Source organism: Motacilla alba, unplaced genomic scaffold (assembly GCF_015832195.1).
Source record: "Motacilla alba alba isolate MOTALB_02 unplaced genomic scaffold, Motacilla_alba_V1.0_pri HiC_scaffold_31, whole genome shotgun sequence".
Taxonomy (NCBI): Eukaryota; Metazoa; Chordata; class Aves; order Passeriformes; family Motacillidae; genus Motacilla; species Motacilla alba.
This window is the reverse complement of record NW_024037405.1, coordinates 1,297,900-1,317,475: the sequence shown is the minus strand read 5'-3', so window position 1 is coordinate 1,317,475 and position 19,576 is coordinate 1,297,900. Positions and strand designations below refer to the sequence as shown.

The 19,576-nt window shown below is 53.5% G+C and overlaps 2 protein-coding genes across 2 annotated transcripts in view; one reads left to right on the top strand and one right to left on the bottom strand.

Annotated features, from left to right (window-relative positions):
- LOC119696487 overlaps positions 1–19,576 on the top strand; it is a 1,710,157-nt gene that overhangs the window by 1,003,493 nt on the left and 687,088 nt on the right. The window contains 2 exon segments of the mRNA XM_038126215.1: positions 7,468–8,184; positions 18,850–18,856. Coding sequence (XP_037982143.1) covers positions 7,468–8,184; positions 18,850–18,856 — 724 coding nt within the window.
- Positions 1–19,576, bottom strand: part of LOC119696488 — a 1,499,846-nt gene that overhangs the window by 820,602 nt on the left and 659,668 nt on the right.

The following is a 19,576-nucleotide window of genomic DNA, read 5'->3' as shown; positions in this document are numbered from 1 at the left end:
CAGCAAATGGGATCCTACTGGGACAAACTGGGACTGACTGGGAACATGCTGCAGGGAACTGGGCTACACTGGGAGTGACTGGAACAAAAGGGAGGGTGCAAGAGAGCAACTGGAACCATGTGGAGCACAACTGGTTGATACTGGCAGCGACTGGGAGCACACTGGGCTCACATTTGGATCACAGTGGGAGGGACTGGACTGACACTGGGAGGATCTGAGAGTGACTGGGAACACACCCTGCACATCATCCCCCACACTGGGCCTGACTGGGAGCAACTGGGAGCACGCTGGGAGCAAATGGCATCAGACTGGGACTGACTGGCTTGATCCAGGAAGCAACTGGAACCATGCTGGAGGCAGCTGGGACCATACTGGGAGAGACTGGAAGCAACTGGCATTATACTGGGACCACACTGGGAGGGCTGCCATGTGACTGGGATCAAACTGGAGCTTCCTGGGATCATCCTGGGGTTGAAACCGAGCAACTGGGATCACACTTTGGGCTACTGGGAGCAGCTGAGAGAAACTGGGATCATGCTGCAAGCAAACTGGAGCAACTGGGAAGGACTGGACGCACGCTGGAGGCAACTGGGATATTCTGGGCATGACTGGGGATCACACTGGGATCACTGACACCTTACTGGGGCCACTGGCACTGCCTGGAAATGACTGCAGACATGCTGGGGGCAACTGGCATATACTGGGAGTGTCTGTGACCCCCCAGTTCCCCGCAAAATTGACCCCAGACCTACTCGAGACTCCCCAAATCCCATCAGACTGCCCCAAATCCCCCTCAGACCCGTCAATCCCCTCAAACCCAATATAATCCCCTCAGACTCCCCTAAATGCCCCCCAGACCCACCTCAGAAACCTCCAAATCCCCTCAGAAACCCCCAGATCCCCTCAGAAACCCCCTCAGTTCCTCTCGCAATCCCCCCAAAATCTCCTCAGACCACCTCAATTCCCCTCACATCCCCCTAAATCCACCTGAGAACGCTTCAGACCCTCTCAAGCTTCCCCCAAAGCTCCCTAGAGCCCCCTCACTCCCCCCCAAACCCACCGCACACCCCCTATTCCCTGTCACAGCCCCCCAGGTTCCCCCGGCCCCACCTCAGCTCCGCCTCAGCAGCTCTGACCTCAACATCTCCCGCCTCCGCCGCGCGCGCGGGCTCCCCCAGCCAATCCCTGCGCCGCGCCCCGAACCAACCAATCACCGCGCTGCACTTCCCCGAACCACCCAATCACCGCGCGGCTCCCCTCAGCAACGCCCGCCTCCGCCGCGCCGCTGCAGCCAATCAGAGGCGAGCCGCAGGCGGCGCCCCTCGGCCGCCGGTGCCGGGCCCCCGGGGGGTCTGGGGAGGGGCCGGGGGCGCTGAGGCGGCACCGGGGGCCGGGAGGGGTCTGGAGCGGGGGCTCTGGGAGGGGTCGGGGGGGTTTGGGGAGGGGTCGTAGGGAGCTCTTTGGGGGTCTGGGGTGGCCCTTGGGGGGATGTGGGAGGGGTTTTGGGGGGCCTGGAGTGTCCTGGGCCGGGTTTGGGAGGGGCTGGGGGGTCCTGGAAGGGGATCTGGGGAGGGGCCTTGGGAAGGGTCTGGGGGGGTCTCAGGGGACAGCCTGGGCTGGGCCCGATTGGGGTCTGGGGGCTCTCAGGGGGTTCTGGGGGGGCTTTGGGGATCCTGGGCCAACCTTGGGGGGCTCTGGGGGGGTTTGGGGTTCCTGGAGGGGTCCCGGGGGGTCCCAGGCCCACCCTGAACCGGGGTCTGGGGGTTTTGGGGGCAGGGGGCACAACAGGCGTTCCCCCTCCCCCATTTTTGGGGGGTCTCCCATGGTGCCCCCTCCCCAAAAAGCTCCGAGGGCCCCCTGAAGCGGCTCCTGTTCCACCGGCCGGTGCCCCTGAGCCAGGACGGCTCCAGGGAGCGTGGGGGGATTCTGGGGGGATTTTTTGGGATTGGATTTTGTGGGGATTTTGGGAGAGTTTTGGGAGATTCTGGGGTGGCTTTTTTGGGCTTTGGGGGATTTTGTTGTTTAGGGTGGAATTATTTGGGTTTTTTTGAGAATTACTGGGTTTTGGGGGGGTTATGTGGATTTGGGGAATTCTGGATTTTGAGGGATTTTATTGGGATTTTCCTGGGGGTTTGGTTTTTTTCGGCGGATTCACTGAAATTTTTAGGAGTTTTTTAATTTCAGTGGGTTTCACTGGTATTTTGTGGGATTCTCTGGGCTTTTGGAGTATCTTACTGTAATTTTTAAAGTCTTTTTGCGGTTTTAGTGGAATTTTGGGGGATCTTGGGTGGTCTGAGGGGGCTTTGGGTTTATACCTGGGTGTGGGAAAGGGCTGAGAGGCCCCAAGATCTCCTTAAAAGCCCCAAAAGTCAAATAAAACCCATGAAATCCCAATTAAATCTCACAGAATCCCATTAGGACATCCTAGAATCCCAATAAAAGCCCACAAAATCTCTTGAAATCCCAACAAACTCTCCAAAATCCCAATTAAATCTCAAAAATCCCCCATAAATGTCCCCAAACCCCCCAGAAGCTCCACAAATCCTCCCAAGACCCAAAGAAATCCTGGCAACACCCACAAAACCCAAAAAATTTCACAAAAAAAACCCCCAAAAATTCCTCAAACAACCTAGACCTCAAAAGAATCCATCTAAACACCTGGAAAATTCCAGTAAGGCTCCCAAAATCCCCCAGAAATTCCAATAAAACCCCCCTAAAAATTCTAGAGATTCCCACAAAATCCCCACAAAATCCCAGTAAAACCCCCCGAATTTAAAGAAGAAACCAAAAACAGTAATAAACCACCAAACTCTCCCAGAGGAACAGCCCCCCTCAAAGCACCAATAGAGCCCCCAGAATCCACAACCCCCCGAAATTGCCCAGCTGCCCCAAAGGCAATCATTGTCTGCACAGCCCGCAGCGATTGCCCCTCAACTCCCAGCACAATGGCCCGAGGCCAAGCGAGCCCCAAATGGCCGAGCCCTGCCGAGCCCTCCCTGCTCCCTCCCAGTCCCGCCCGGGCCCGTCCGGGGCCGCGGCCAAAACTGCCCGGAGCGAGCGCGGAGGGCCCGGAGCGAGCGCGGAGCCGCTGCCGGGCTCGGCCTCAGGCTCGGCCCCTCGGGGGCATTTTGGGCCGGGCGGGGCAGCTTTAGGCTGGGCTTCAGCTCCCGCCAGGGATCCCCAGCCTGTGCGGGGGCATTTGAGGCCCCTCTGGCTGAATTTCGGCCGAATCTGGTGGGGTTGAGGCGGGATTTGGGATCCCTTTGGATGATTTTACACGCATGTGAGTGAATTTAATCCCAGGTGAGTGATTTTAGGTCCCTTCATAAAGTGATTTTGGGCTCATTTAAGTAGTTTTTTGCTTCTTTGGGTAACTTTACCTCAAACCAAGTCATTTAGGATGACCTTAGTTCCTCTGGTGTTTGTTTCAGGCACGTGTGGGTGATTTTAGATCAACTTAGGTGATTTCTGGCAAAACCGGGTGAATTTGAGGCTCATTCAGGAGATTTGAGGCTGAAGCAGGTACGTGCAGCGTGGATTTTAGGCGCATTTTGGAGATTTAAGGGTGATTTTAGGCCATTTTGAGGGAGGTGTAAACCAGTTTGGGCAATTCTAGGCCCCTTTGGTTGGATTTTCGACCCCTTGGATAATTTAAATCCTCTTTGGCTGACTTTAGGCCACAGCTGGAATTTCAGCTGCATTTGAGGCCCTTTTGGGTGATTTGAAGCCAAACCGGGCCCTTTTGGAGCCGCGTGTCCCCTTGGCCCCGGCCCTTTCCCCTCACGGTTCCCGCCCTTTCCTTGCCCCCTTTCCCCTCAGGGTTGGGCCTTGGGGAACGGGGAGGAGGAGGAGGGAGGGAGGAAGAGGCCGAGCGGCAGCAGGAAGAGCAGGAGAAGGGGACAGAAGGAATCTGGTGCCTCTGGCGCTGCCTGAAGTGGCCGCAGCCCCGGGAGCATCGCCCCCCGTGCCGCAGGTGCCCGGGCAGGGGGAGCTGGGCCCAAATCTGCCAGGGGGTGCCTGGCTTTGGGGTTTTTTGGGGGGGATGTTTGGAGCTGGCAGGGCTGCAAAGCCGAGCCGCAGATGGCCCTCGGGGGGACACGGGGGGTCCCCGGGAGGTGTTTTTGGCGTGTCCTGGGGCCGGCAGTGGCTGCTCCCAGTATGAGCCCAGTTGGTCCCAGTCACTCAATATGATGATGCAATTTGGTCCCAGCAAGGACCCAGTTCGTCCCACTTTGATCCAGTCTATTCTCAGTTCCTCTCAGTTGCCCCCAGCATAGACCTAGTCACTCCCAGTATGATCCCATCACTCCCACTTGTTCCCAGTTCCCCCAGCACATTCCCAGTGTGGTCTCAGTTACCACCATATGGTCTCAGACACTCCCAGTATATCCCAGTTGCCCTGAACATGCTCCTAGTCATTGCCAGGCACTCCCACTTAGCTCACTGTGGTTCACTTGACCATAGTTCTATCCCAGTTGCTCCCAGTTCCTCTAATAACAGCTCCCAGCATGGGCCCAGCTGTTCCCAGTGTGGTTCCATCACTCCACTGTGGTTCCAGACCCTCCCAGTATGGTCCCAGTTGAACCCAGTTGCCCCTGCTATAGTCCCAGACACTCCCCAGATGATCCCAGTCCCTCCCAGCATGGTCCCACTCACTCCCAGTTGCCCCCAGGGTGGTCCCAGTTCTCCCCAGCATGGTCCCAGATGATCCCAGTGTGGTTCCAGTCCTCCCAGGATGGTCACAGACACTCCCAGTATATCCCAGTTGCCCCCAGCATGTCTGCAGTCATTTCCAGGCACTGCCAGTGGCCCCAGTAAGGTGTCAGTGATCCCAGTGTGATCCCCCAGTCATGCCCAGAATATCCCAGTGTCCTCCAGCGTGCATCCAGTCCTTCCCAGTTGCTCCAGTTTGCTTGCAGCATGATCCCAGTTTCTCTCAGCTGCTCCCAGTAGCCCAAAGTGGGATCCCAGTCACTCGGTTTCAACTCCAGGATGATCCCAGGAAGCTCCAGTTTGATCCCAGTCACATGGCAGCCCTCCCAGGGTGGTCCCAGTATAATCCCCGTTGCTTCCAGTCTCTCTCAGTGTGGTCCCAGCTGCCTCCAGCATGGTTCCAGTTGCATCCTGGATCAAGCCAGTCAGTCCCAGTATGATGCCATTTGCTCCCAGCGTGCTCCCAGTTGCTCCCAGTCAGGCCCAGTGTGGGGGATGATGTGCAGGGTGTGTTCCCAGTCACTCTCAGATCCTCCCAGTGTCAGTCCAGTCCCTCCCAGTATGATCCAAATGTGAGCCCAGTGTGCTCCCAGTCGCTGCCAGTATGAACCAGTTGTGCTCCACATGGTTCCAGTTACTCTCTTGCACCCTCACTGTCCTTCCAGTCACTCCCAGTCACTCCCAGTGTAGCCCAGTTCCCTGCAGCATGTTCCCAGTCAGTCCCAGTTTGTTCCAGCAGGATCCCATTTGCTGCCAAGCACTCCCAGTCAGCCTCAGTGTAGTGGCACTGACTGCCAGGATGATCCAAGTCAGCTCCAGCATGATCCCAGTTGATCCCAGTATAAGCCCAATTGTTTCCAGTCACCCCCAGCATGCAGCCAGTCACTCCCAGTTGCTCCCAGTCACTCCCAGTTGCTCCTGGCATGATCCCAGTTGCTCACAGCTGCTCCCGGTTACTCTCAGCATAATCCCAGTCACTCCCAGTATATCCCATTTCCCCCTACCATGGTCTCAATTGCCCCCATAGGCTCCTGCTCACTCTCAATATGATCCCAGTCTGATGTCAGCACAAACCCAGTCCAGTCCCAGTCACTCCCAGTATGATCCCAGTGTGTTCCCAGTGCAGCCCAGTCCCTCGCAGTGCTGCCAGTGCTGGGGTCCCGCAGCCCTCTGTGCGTTCCCCGCTGCCGGCGGTGCCGAGAGGAGCCCCAAGGGCTGGCAGTGCCCGGGCAGGGTCCCCAGCCTGGCCCAGTTTGGATGTGCAGCCCCCAGTTTTCCCAGTTTGCCTCTCCTCTTGGCCGGGCCGGGTTCCCCCGCCCGCAGCGGCTGCGAGCAGCCGAGAGCCCCGCGCTGCCCGTGCCGAGCTGTGCCGGCTCCATCGCCGCTCCTGGCGCGCTGCGAGGGCTCCGGGAACGGGGCAGCGAGGGTGTGGCTGCTGCTGGGGAGGAGGAGGAGGGAGGGAAGGGAGGGAAGAGGGAGGGAAGGGAGGGGGGAAGGAGGGGAAGGAGGAGGTCGGGATAAGACAGAGGAGGCGGAGGAGGGGGGACGGAAGAGGAGGGGCAAAGGCGGATCGAGGAAAGCAGAAGGAGCCACGCGGTTGAGCCCTTCCTGAATTCGCAGCCCCCAGCTGTGGGATCATCGCCCCCGAGCCCGCAGGTGAGCGGGGATGGGGAGCTCGGCCCAGTTATCCCCGGGGGGTCCCTGGGTTGGGTTTTTTGGGGGATGTTTGGAGGATGCAGCAGTCCAAGGCTTAGCGGGAAAGGCCCCTTGGGGGGACATTGGGGGTGCCGGTGGCGGCTGCCGGCAGAGGCAGCCTGGAGGAGCAGAGCCCTGTGTCCGCCAGGAGCCCAAAGTGGGGAGCCCAGAGAGGGGGGAGCGGCGCCATTGGCGGGAGCCTCAAGAGCCCGTAGAGGGGCAGGGGGGACTCCTTGGAGCCCCTGCAGCTCAAAGCAGAGAGTGAGGGGAGAAGGGAGCCCCAAAGGGAGCCCAAAAAGCCCCGGCATCCCTGCATGGGGAGAGCGAAGAGGGGGGAGCTTTTGGGATTGCTGGGACTGCCAGCAGCCTGGGCAGGGCGGGCACCCAGGAGAAGGGGGACCCCCAATGCAAGCGTGACCCCAGCAGCTGGGACAGGGGGAACTCCCGAACACCAGAGGGGAGGGAGCAGGGACGGGGAACTCCTGGGAGGCTTTTGCAGGGCTGAATCTTGGTGTTGGGGAGGTTTTTCTGGAGCCCAGCTAGCCGGTGACTTGTAGAGCTGGACTTGGGCAGAGGGACGTTCAAACTCACCGTGCTCATCCCTTGTTTTCCCCAAAGCAGGATTTCCCATTGCCAAGCCCTGGGAGGCTGTGAGGAAGAGGAAGATGCCCCAGGACACGCAGGCAGGTGAGGAGGAAGTCAGTGCCCCTTTGCCCCTGTGTCCTGCTCCATCTCCCAGCCCAGCAGGGCCCCGGCTGCAGCACAGCCCCTGTGCCGGGGACGCCCTGGGGCATCTCCTTGCCCTTGCCTGTGGCCCGGAGGCAAATGCCATCCTCTGCTTGTCCTTCCTCCCCCAGAGCAGGAGCTGAGGCTGGAGAGCAGGGAGGACAAATCCCCGGGGCAGAAGCTCGTGGCAGAGGCCGTTTGGAGCAGCTCCACGGCGCAGGAAGGCAACGGGGAGGAAAAGGCCCGGAGATGCCGCACGAGGAGGGGCTGCAAAGGCAGATGGCGGCGATCTGAGGGGGAAAGACCCAGCCTGGGCCGGGAAGGCGGCCGGAGATGGAGCCAGAGCTCGGAGCTGGTGCTCCCTGAGCAGCCCCATGATGGGGAGAAGCCCCACACGTGCGTGGAGTGTGGGAAGAGCTTCAGGTGGAACTCCCATCTGATCAGGCACCAGAGGAGCCACACTGGGGAGAGGCCCTATGAGTGTGATCAGTGCAGGAAGAGGTTTAAGACCAGCTCCAGTCTCCTCGTGCACCAGCGCACGCACACAGAGGAGAGGCCCTTCCGCTGCCCCGACTGCGGGCAGGGCTTCAGGCAAAACGCTGATCTTGTCGTGCACCGGCGCATCCACACTGGGGAGAGGCCCCACGAGTGTGAGGAGTGTGGGAAGAGCTTCAGGCAGAGCTCCACCCTGATCCAGCACCAGAGGACCCACACTGGAGAACGGCCTTACAAGTGCGGGGAGTGTGGGAAGAGCTTCAGCCAGCAATCCACCCTGATTGTCCACCAAAAGTTCCACACTGGGGAGAGGCCCTACGAGTGTGATCAATGCAGGAAGAGGTTTCGGATCAGCTCCCATCTCCTCCGGCACTATCAGAGTCACATACAGGATAGGCCCTTCTGCTGCCCCCACTGCGGGAAGGGATTCAGGCGCAACTGCAACCTCATCACCCACCGGCGCATCCACACCGGGGAGAGGCCCTACGAGTGTCCCCAGTGTGGGAAGAGCTTCTCCAGCAGCTCTACCTTGACCCGACACCAACGGAGGCACCGGTAAGGGAAGCCCTGCGAGTGCCCCGAGTGCGGGAAGAGCTTCGTGCGCTGCTCCAGCTCCATCCCCCACTGGAGGAGCCACGCTGGGCACAGCCCTGGTGACCCACATTCCCTGTGATCCATGCTGGGAACACACCTGCCTGCTTCTCCTCTTGGTTTGGCCTTAATTCCTTTCTCTTCTCCATCTCTTTGCCCTCCAAAAGCCAAGAGGGATGGATCTATCACCTCAAAACCACTCAAATCCCTTTTGAAAACAACTGAATTTTAACCCATGAAGGCTCAGTCCCACCTCAAGTTGCTTCTTGCCTCCTCAAAAAACCTCAATCCCACACCAAACTCACTCCATTCCACAGCCACCAGGGTGGGATGGGGTTGGGAGGGGATTGGGAGCAGTGGGATCCCAGTTTGGAGCAGGGGTGGGGATTGTGTGGGGCTGGCTGGGTGGGATGGGTTTGACAGCAAATAAAACTTTGAGAGTTTCTGATTTCTGTGCCGTTCATTCTCAGTCAGCTCTGTTTGCAGAGTGCCGCCTTCTCAGCTGATGAAATTCCTTTAAAAATCCCATTTTTTAAATCATCCAACCCAAACAATCCAAAAACCAATATCCAAATAAAACCACACACCCACAATTATTTTTTAAGTAATTTTTTTTTTTAGAGTACTCAAGGTTGTTGGTAAAGCTTAGTGGTTTGGATAAAATATATGAGAAATTATAGTGGTGTTTGGTTTTGTGTTTAGTGTATTTGTGATATGAATTATTTTACTAGTGTGTGTTAGATTGTATGTTTGGTTTTTTAATATTTTTTTTCCAAAGTATATTGGTTATGGATTTAAAACTTTCAAAGCGTATCTCTTGGTATATAATTTGGTTTTTTACATGTATTGGTACTGTTAGAGTAATAGTTGTTGTTGTTTTGGCTTGAATCATTATTGGAGTATTGTAAGGAAGAGTTGAAATTATTATATTTCATTTTTATTCTAGTTTATTTCATTCTAAGTATAATTTATTTAATTAAAATGTTATTGTAATTTGTTGAGAGGATAGGAAGGAAGTTCAAGGGCTGGGAACTGGAATTCCAGACCCTGGGAGTGTGTGCAGGACCACCCATAGTGGGATCAAACATGGGCTGGGATCAGATATGGGCTGGGGGCACATGGGATGGGACCGAACAGATCAGGACGGCACAGACTGGGATCAACTGGGTTGGGGCTGGATGGACTGGGATGGCACGAACTGGGATGGCACAGGCTGGGATCAGTGGGACTGGGAAAAAGCATTGGCTGCCGTTGGCTCCTTTGGCTCCCATCCACAGTGGTTTATTTGCCCAATTATCCAATCAAAAAAAACCAAACAAAATTAAATGTAACAGCAATTTTCATTAAGTAGTTTAGTATATATAAAATTGAATACACTCAAAATATTGACAATATGATGTGGTTAAAATTAGGGATAATTTGGTTCTGATAATAGTGCACAAGCACACAGAACAAAACAACAAGAACCGCGCGGGGTACGGAGCGCAGGGCTTTTGGACCCCCGCCACCTCACCTACGAGCCTGCCGAGCCAAAATCCCCCTTTTCATGGGCTATGTCATCACCATCTCCTCCCATTTTCCATGTGTCACATCTGTGTCACCACCCTCATCATCACCTTTACCACGCAGGCTCCACCATCCTTTTAGGGGGTCGCACGCTCTTTGGGGGCCGTCTTGGAGGAAGGGCTCTCTTCTTCCTCGTGTCCTTCATTTCCCCTTTTGGGTTACACACGCGCACCAAGTGTGAGCCAAAGCTGGTATAATATAAGCCAATATTATGTTCCAGTGTTAAAGCAATAAATCTCATATAATTAACATTTTCCTGGTGTCCAACCCAATTCTCCTCTCTTCCAGATAAATTTAGTAATAGTTATCTCTTGCTTCTTCCTGCTCTGAACATCTGCAGGAAAAGGGGGGACCCCTCCTCCCCCTTCCTTTCTTGGCATTTACCTTTGAACTGTTTTATTATTTCCAAATATGTATTACTGTATCAATATTGATTACTGTTTCAATTTTGTCAGCAGCAATCACACCTATTTTTCACATTGCTAAATACGTACAGATTTTTATATAAATATAAAATTAGGTAATAAAACTGAAACAACTATTTTTACAAATAAGAAATAAATACAATAAATATATTTCATTAAAATGCTAAAAATAAATAATAAAATACATTAATTTTTTTGATATTTTGTGATGTAAGTCCCAGGTGGATGATGTCAGACATGGTAAGGCTGGGGATGAGGAGCAGGTTGTCCAAACAGGGTCAGCCTCCACGGGTCTCATTCTTCTCTGTGCCCAGACCTCCTAAGGAGACATTCAGCATCAAGATCACTTGGGGAAAGCTTCAGTTACCTTTTCTCTGAACTGAAAAATTAAAAAAAAATACTCCTGTGATTAAAAAGGTAAAAATCATGAGGTGCACTGTTGTGATGCACTAGATTGTTATTCGGATACTGCACTGGGTGTTATGTTATACAAATGTTTCCCCCCTTTTTCTCAAATGGTGTATCCCTCAGATACACCTGAGGTCTTGTACCTGTGGTCTTGTCCCCTGAAGCCCCTCCCTTCGCCCCTCCCCACTGGTGTGGCCTTCCGTCCCGGCCTCCCATTCTGCGGGTATAAATGTCCCTTGAGTTGGGCCTCTCTCTCTCTTCTTCACCTGGAAACCCTACGATGCAGATGTCCCCTTCCAGCTAATAAACAGGACATCAGAACCACGTGGAGAGAGAGCGCTTCTCATCCTTTACTTCGTCCATGTAGGATCCGTGCGGGCTTAAATCCCAAGCTAGCTGGGGGGATTTACAGCCCGAAAACCACGGGTTCCTTCAGGTGGTGCCCAACGTGTTTTCGACTCCCACTTCGGTCAGAGACGGCACGCAGGAGCTGGTAATTCACACGCGTGGATTATATTAGCTCTTTGGACTTTCACCTTCCTCTGCCCTTCTTCGTCGCGTTTTTGTCGGCAAGGACGTCAGAGGGTGAAATCGGGACCCCGTCGCAACCCACGACGGGCCGATTTCGGACGAAGACTTCTTTTTAGCTGTTCCAGCCAACCACTGTCCCCAGGAGGGGTAAGTATATCCCCTTGCGTAATAGGGAGACCCCGGGAGAGCCCTCAGAGTGTGGGGGGTGAGCTCCCGGTGCAGGGAAGGGTCCGGCCCCGATAGTCGGGGTTTGTGAGTGTCCCGCGGGTCTCTCCTCGTGGGCAGAGCGGCTCCGGCACTGCGGCAGGGTCCGTGCGTGGTCCCGGGAGCTGCGTGCTTCCGTCGGTCGGGTCCCCGCGGCTGCGGCTCTGAGAAGCGGCGCGGGCGGGTTTCGGCGCGGCAGCGGCGCGGGCGGCGGCAGGGTAGCCGCGGCTCGTGTTTCTGCCGTGAGGAGCGCTCCCAGGCAGCGGGGGGACCTGGCGAGCGGGGCGGGCGGCTCCGTGCTCCCGCGTGGCAGCCACGTGGCAGCCGTGCAGCCGGCAGCTGCCGCCCGCGGCTTTAAACCCGCGCTGTTCGCACGCAAGCAGCTCGTCTCTCCCCCGGAGAGAAGGGGGGGGAGGCTGCCCGGATTCTTTCTCGGATTGGCTGTGGACTCAGTGCTTTCAATTCTTGTTAGCGCTTGCTTTTTAGAAGGTGGATTACAGTGTTGCAGAAACCAGTTAACATCAGAATGGGTGCTAAGCTTTCCGCAACGCAGAGAAGCATTTATTCCCTAGTTTTAGATACCCTAAGTAGTGGAAACGTTAAAGTTTCAAAAGCAGTCTTAAAACGGTTTGTTCGCTGGATTTCTTTTCATTTCCCTCACCTTTCCCAACAAAATATCAACTCAGTCTCTACCTGGGACAAAATTGGAGCCTTCTTAACTGTAAAAGCAGAACAGGGTGATACAACTGTGTCTCAGTTTTTTCCTGTGTTCCTCTTAATTCGGAAAGAAATCTTAAACAGGGATTTGAAAGGACAGCCCGAGCAAATCTCCCCTCCCGCAGCTTCCCCTACCCTTCCTCCCAAACCCTCTGCCCCCGAACTGAGAGGGTCGAGCGAGGCATGCCGGCAAACACAGGGTACCTGGCACTGCCACTGTTCCCCTGGCCTCCCTCGCCCCCCTCAGTACCCTGGCCCTAGCAGCTGTGCGCAGGCTGACAGAGCACCTTTCCCGCACCCCTCCAACCTAATTCCTGTTACCCCAATCTCGCATGCTGACCCCCCCCATTCCCAAAATGGCTACGACCACATGGTTGGCATTCCAGATACTGCCGACCGCGTGGTCAAAGCCCAACATGGCGGCATCCACGTGTTTGAGCCTTCAGTCTATCCTTCCTCTTCCCACAATCCCTTTCGCCCACCTGTCCCCTCCCCCAACCCCTTCCGGTCTCACAACCCCTTCCTCCCCTCAGATGCTCCTCCCCCTCCCTCCCTGCCCCCGCCCCTCATGACGTCACCCTGTAACCCCGCCCCTGGTTCCCACTGTTACCCCGCCCCCCTCCCTGTTCCTGTTTGCCACGCCCCCTTGCCCGGGTCCCCAGACAGTGGGCCCGAGGGATGGGGGGGTGGGGCCGGGGGCTGGGGGGGTGTGTCCCTGTCTGGCCCCCACGGGGGTGGGGCAGGGGGAGGGCACGTCCCTCCTTCCGGTTACCAAGGCTCTGGGGGGGGTGGGACAGGGGTAGGGGGGGTACCCCTTACCAGTCCCCAAGGGAGTGGGGTGGGGGGCGAACCCCTGCCTACTTCCCAGGGCGGTGCGGCTCGGGGGAGAGCTAGTCCCTCATCTGGTCCCCATGAGGGTGTAGCCGAATCAAAAAAAACTGGCATTCAAACCCGGGAAGAAGTGATTCCTTTAGTAGCTCCGGTCCAATACAATGGTGGTAGGGTTGGCCCTAGGACCTACCAACCCTTCTCATACCAAACAAAACGTGAACTATGCAAAACCCAATCAGAATTTGGGAGACATAGTGAAATCTTTAGAAGTACGATGAAAGCTACATTAACATCCCTTGAATTTGTCCCTACCGATCTCCTAGATCTTTTCCGGTGCTTGCTTACCCAGTCAGAGTTTGATCTATGGGAAAGCTCCTGGAAGAGATCTTTAAGGGATCTTTTGGAAGAACTTAAACAAAACCCACAGGATGCCAAAGATTTAGAAAATAATCCCCTCACCTTTGAACATCTGTGTGGCGAGGGGGATTGGTCTAAGCCCGAGGATCAAGCTCGGGTGTTGTCAAAATCCATTCTGGATAAGATTTCAAAGGCTGCAGGTAAAGCTTTTAACCAGTTACCAACCGTTGAATCTAAAGGTAGTTTTCTTGATATTAAACAATCTCCTTCAGAAAGTTTCTTGCAGTTTGTCGACCGACTTCGTGCTCAGGTTGAAAGACAAGTTCAGGACCCCAAAACACAAGCAGAAATGGTGAAAGAGCTGGCACAGAGGAATGCCAATGAGGTCTGCAGCAGGGTGCTCCTAGGACTGCCTCTCAACCCTCCACCTACACTGGCAGAAATGATGGAAGCATGTGCCAGGAAAGCGGAACTGTTTGCTGCACGAGAGCCGTGGTCCAAGCCTGCAATCCCAGAGACTGTGGCACCTGTTTCTCCAGAAGTCATGAGGACACAGATGTCACCAGAGCAGCTTCAACACATCATCTGCTTCATATGCAAAAAACCTGGACACTTTGCCCAAAATTGCCCACAAAACCAGCAACAAAAGACACCATTTACTCCAAAAAACCAGGACACCAGCGCGGCTCCCCTGCCCCGCGCTACGACATAAATGCAGCACGCTTCCCTGAGGGAAAAACCTCCCCCAAAGCAAAAAAGGGGGAGGCAGGGAAGCGGGATGCAGGGAAACTAAATAACAGTGTACAGCATAAAATCTATCAGCCTCACAAGTGTTTCAAGCTTGTGACCACCAAAGGTTTTGTTTTCAGGTCTACCCAGTGGACAGTCATTGGAGTGGACCTGCCAGAGGACTTGCCAGACTTGACAAAAGATCACCCGAGACTGGACAGTGAGTACTTTGTTATTGGGGACACAGCACACACACCCATGGAGATTGAGGTGGCTCCCATGACCATCAAGGGGGACATACCTAATCTCATTCTTCTAGCGCGCTGTCCACAGCCACCCTTCCATTTGGCCAAGGGGCAAATCATTGCCCAGGCCATTCCTGTTCCTGCAGAAATATCAGTAGATGACAAGGCCCCGGGTGTAAACTGGGCGGAAGTGGTTGGTGAGGACAAACCCATTATGGGATGCAACCTGATGCGTGGAGAAGAACATCTCCACGTGGAAGGGCTGCTAGACATAGGGGCAGATGTGACAATCATACCTGAAAGGTTGTGGCCGTCACATTGGGATTTGCAGCCCGTGGCTGGTAGAATCCAAGGTGTAGGAGGAGTCACATTGGCAAAAATATCAAAAAGCATCGTGCAAATTGAGGGACCGGACGGAAGATTGGCCAGTGTCCGCCCGTTTGTCACTGACTATAAAGCTCCCCTGTGGGGTAGAGACACCATGTCACAATGGGGGGTCAAATTGGTCATCCCTAAAAGCCCCCAGGATTTTTAGAAGCGGCCACTGTGGAGCGCCCTGCCCACAAGTTAACATGGCTGGATAATAATCCAGTCTGGGTACATCAGTGGCCGCTCAGTAAGGAAAAGCTGAAGGCGCTCGAGGAGCTTGTGAAAGAACAATTGGCTAAAGGACACATTGAAGAGACAACTAGCCCGTGGAATTCCCCTGTATTTGTAATAAAAAAGCCGGGGAAGGATAAGTGGCGGCTCCTCCATGATCTAAGAGAAATAAACAAGGTTATTGAAGACATGGGGTCTCTACAACCAGGGATGCCCTCCCCAACCATGCTCCCCCAAAATTGGAAATTGGTTGTCATAGACATAAAGGACTGTTTCTTCCATATTCCCCTACACCCGGAAGATGCACCACGGTTTGCCTTCTCGGTTCCTACCATCAATCGAGAAGCCCCAGTGAAGCGCTACCACTGGAAAGTATTGCCTCAGGGAATGAAATGCTCTCCTTCCATCTGCCAGTGGTATGTGGCTTCATTGCTGTCCCCAGTGCGCACTCAAAAAAGGAAGGCAATCATCCTACACTACATGGATGATGTGCTTGTGTGTGCCCCCGATGACATAATACTCCAAGACACACTTGACCTAGTGGTTAATGTTTTAACCTCTGCTGGATTCCAACTGCAGGAAAGCAAGGTTCAGAGGATGCCACCTTGGAAGTACCTGGGCCTGGACATCACTGCGCGGACCGCTGTTCCGCAGAAATTGGAAATCAAGAGTGATCCCAAAACCCTAGCAGATCTCCATTCCCTGTGTGGGTCTTTGAACTGGGTCAGGCCTTGGCTAGGCCTCACTAACGAGGACCTAGCTCCCCTTCTCAATTTACTGAAAGGGGAGAGAGACCTAGCTTCTCCCAGGGAGCTGACCCCAGAGGCAAAAACCGCTCTCCAAAAGGTACAGAAAGCTTTGGCCGAGAGGCAGGCTCATCGTTATCAGCCCGAGCTGCCTTTCAAATTCATTGTTTTAGGGAAGTTACCACACATACACGGGTTAATATTCCAGTGGTCTGAGGGGCAGAGTGATTCACTTCTAATCATAGAGTGGGTTTTTCTCTCCCTTCAGCGATCCAAAACCATCACACAGCCACAGGAGCTCATAGCTCAGCTGATACGGAAGGCCAGGGTAAGATTGCGTGAGCTGGCCGGTTGTGACTTTCAGTGTATTCACCTTCCAGTTAAACTTTCTAAGGAGGGAAGGAACTCTCCTGAGAGGTTCACCAAGGAGATGCTCGAGAACCTCCTCCAGAGCAATGCCAGTCTCCAGTTGTCTCTGGACAGCTACAGTGGACAGGTATCTGTCCACGCCCCGTCACACAAGCTGTTCAACGAGGAATTCCACCTCATAGCTCCTGAGATAAGGAGTCGCAGGCCTCTCAAGGCGCTTACAGTGTTCACGGATGCGTCCGGGGCCTCCCACAAGTCGGTGATGACTTGGAGAAATCCACAGACCCAGCATTGGGAAGCTGATGTTGAGTTTGTGGAAGGGTCGCCCCAGATCGCTGAACTGGCTGCAGTTGTGAGAGCCTTTGAGAAGTTCTCGGAGCCAATTAATTTGGTTACCGACTCAGCATATGTGGCGGGAGTAGTGTCCAGGGCTGAGCAGGCAGTTCTCAAAGACATCGAGAATGAACAGCTCTTCAGATTGCTCTCAAAACTAATTTATTTAATTTTGCAGCGGGAGCATCCTTTCTTTGTGATGCACGTGAGGTCACACACCGATCTGCCAGGCGAGATCGCAGAAGGTAATAGCAAAGCAGATTCCCTTGCAGCTCCAGCAGGAATGGCACGCCTTCCGGACATCTTTCAACAGGCAAAGCTAAGTCACCAGCAATATCATCAAAACGTTCCAGGTCTAATCCGCCAATTCCAATTAACACGGAGTCAGGCTCGAGCCATTGTGGCCACCTGTCCCAATTGCCAGCTTCAGGCAGTCCCATCACTGGGTGTTGGGGTTAACCCCCGAGGCCTTGGGAGCTGTGAAGTGTGGCAGACTGATATCACACACATTCCCAGTTTTGGTCGCATGAAATATGTACATGTCAGCATAGACACATACTCAGGTGCGGTTTATGCCTCTGCCCACATAGGGGAAAGGGCTGTGCATGCCAAACAACATTTGGTGCAAGCCTTTTCAGTGTTGGGGATCCCTAGGGAGATCAAAACTGACAATGGCCCAGCGTATGCCTCCAAGGAGTTCCTAGAGTTTGTCCAGCAGTGGGGAGTGGAGCATAAGACAGGCATTCCCCACTCCCCCACAGGTCAAGCTGTGATCGAGCGTGCCCACCATACGCTCAAGCAAGTCCTGGCTCGGCAGGGCAGTTCTGCAGTGTGGATGACTCCACAACAAAAACTCTGCAAAGCGCTTTTTACAATCAATTTCTTAAACTGTTCATTTGAAAACATGAATCCACCAGTAGTATGTCATTTCAATAATAACAATCAGTTCAAGTTGTCACAGCGTCCACCAGTTCTCATTAAGGACCCAGAAACCTGGGAAGTCAAGGGTCCTTATGAGCTCGTCACCTGGGGGCGTGGTTACGCATGCGTTTCCACCCCCTCAGGCCCCCGATGGATACCCCAAAAGTGGGTAAAACCTTTCATTCCCAAAAATCCAGCTCCAGCAGACACCGAGGAGAAACAAGCAGCTGTCGCCTCCAAGAGAAGACGCCGCCGGAAAGAGAAAGAAATTTCCTGAAAGAACTGGCTGCATTCCGGTAGACCCATGAACTTAAAGACACTCTTGAAAAATAAATGTATTTTTTTTTTGCTTCGTAGAAGAAGAGAATCTACCTCCCACCTATCCTCGTGATGAACCCTGTCCAAGTTGTCATCCTGCTGGACTGTTCAAAGATTGGGGACTCTCGGGGCTTGGGGTGGTGGACTTCTATAATTAGGTCAATTCTGTTGTTTTGTTAGTTTTTTTTCTTTTTTAACAGAAAAGGGTGAGGTGTTGTGATGCACTAGATTGTTATTCGGATACTGCACTGGGTGTTATGTTATACAAATGTTTCCCCCCTTTTCTCAGATGGCGTATCCCTCAGATACACCTGAGGTCTTGTACCTGTGGTCTTGTCCCTTGAAGCCCCTCCCTTTGCCCCTCCCCACTGGTGTGGCCTTCCGCCCCTGCCTCCCATTCTGCGGGTATAAATGTCCCTTGAGTTGGGCTTCGCTCTCTCCTTCACCTGGAAACCCTACGATGCAGATGTCCCCTTCCAGCTAATAAACAGGACATCAGAACCACATGGAGAGAGAGCGCTTCTCGTCCTTTACTTCGTCTATGTAGGATCCGTGCGGGCTTAAATCCCAAGCTAGCCGGGGGGATTTAACAACCCGAAACCCACGGGTTCCTTCACATCCTCCCTCGAGGGATAGAAAAGGACAAAGGGCAGGCACACAGAGGAGCAACATGAAGACACCGAGCTCATGAAGGGGAAGTTGAGTCCCAGATGGGAGCGATGAGGAGATGCCTTGATCTTGGGGCTGGAATCCTCTCGTAAAGCTATGGAGAAGGATGTAATTGATACATCAGACTCTCTTTTTCCCTATATCGCATTGAAAAGTATGGGGAGAGGACTTGTTCAGCAAAGGCCTCCATGCTAAAGTGAGCAAATGTTGAAGTAGCTGTGATCCCATGAGAAGTTTGAACAGAGAGAGAGCAGAGTGATGAGACCCTGTGCCCTCAGGGAGAGAAGAAGAAGATCTCTGTTCCCAGAGGTGAAGATGATTTCAGAAATAGACAAAGAGAACCTTTGCTCTTGAACAGCTCTTTGATCTTTAAACTAACACCCCATAAGCTGACATGGCCCATAAACACAGCTGTGGGAAAAGCTGTGAAAAAATGGGAGGGACTTCACGACTGCAAATTTTTCCAGGTGGCTGCTGTTCGTGGAAATGAAAAGCCATGAGAGAACGGTTTTCTTGTGGAGAAGTCTCCACAACATTAACAAGAGGAACCTCTCTCCTTAAGTGAACTGAAGAAAGTATATTCTAGAGGTGGTAAACTGACTGAAAAATTTAGGTTTTATCTCCTTACATTGTCAATAGGAAAGAAAAGGTTGTAGGGAGAGGAGAAGTGTTTTGAAAGTTTTGTTCTGATTCTTATTGCTCTTTCTTTTAGCTACTGTTAATAAAATTTTCTTTACATCCTTTGGAAGTTTTCAACCTACTTTGCCTTTCTCCTACCAGGAAATGAGCAAGTATATTCTAGTGAGTGCACTGGTAATTAGCCAGCACTGAACCCACCACACTAATTGATGCATTGGCCAAGAAGCCTCAAAGTGGTGAACCAAAACCACTACAGAAACCTTCCTGAAGAACTGCACGAGAGCAGAGGGAAATCAAGGCAGAGCCATGGTTTGTTAGAACTTGCTTGATCCTAATGAGCCCCGTGCTGTATTTGGAGCTGAGCCCTGGAGCCTCGGGGCCTGAGAGGAGATTGCACAAACCTTTCCAGGAGCCAAAGGCAGAAGGAACACCCAACGTGTCTCGAGGCATTAATGAGTCCCACTGAGGTCCATCCCCAACACAGGCTCCTCATGGACTCCTTGGAGGAGAGAATTGGAGGCCAGGGGTGCACAAAAGCCTCTCAGAGACTCAGTGTAGAAAGGAAATTCCAAAGTACCTCAAAGTATTAATGAGCCCCACAGAGTGTCAGTACAAAGCTCTCAAGGGACTCGTTAAAGCAGACAATTGGGGCCATGATTGCAGGAACCTCTCACAGAGTCTGTATCAAAAGGGAAACACCAAGTACCTTAAAAACCTGAAGTACCTTGAAGCATTAATGAGCCCCACT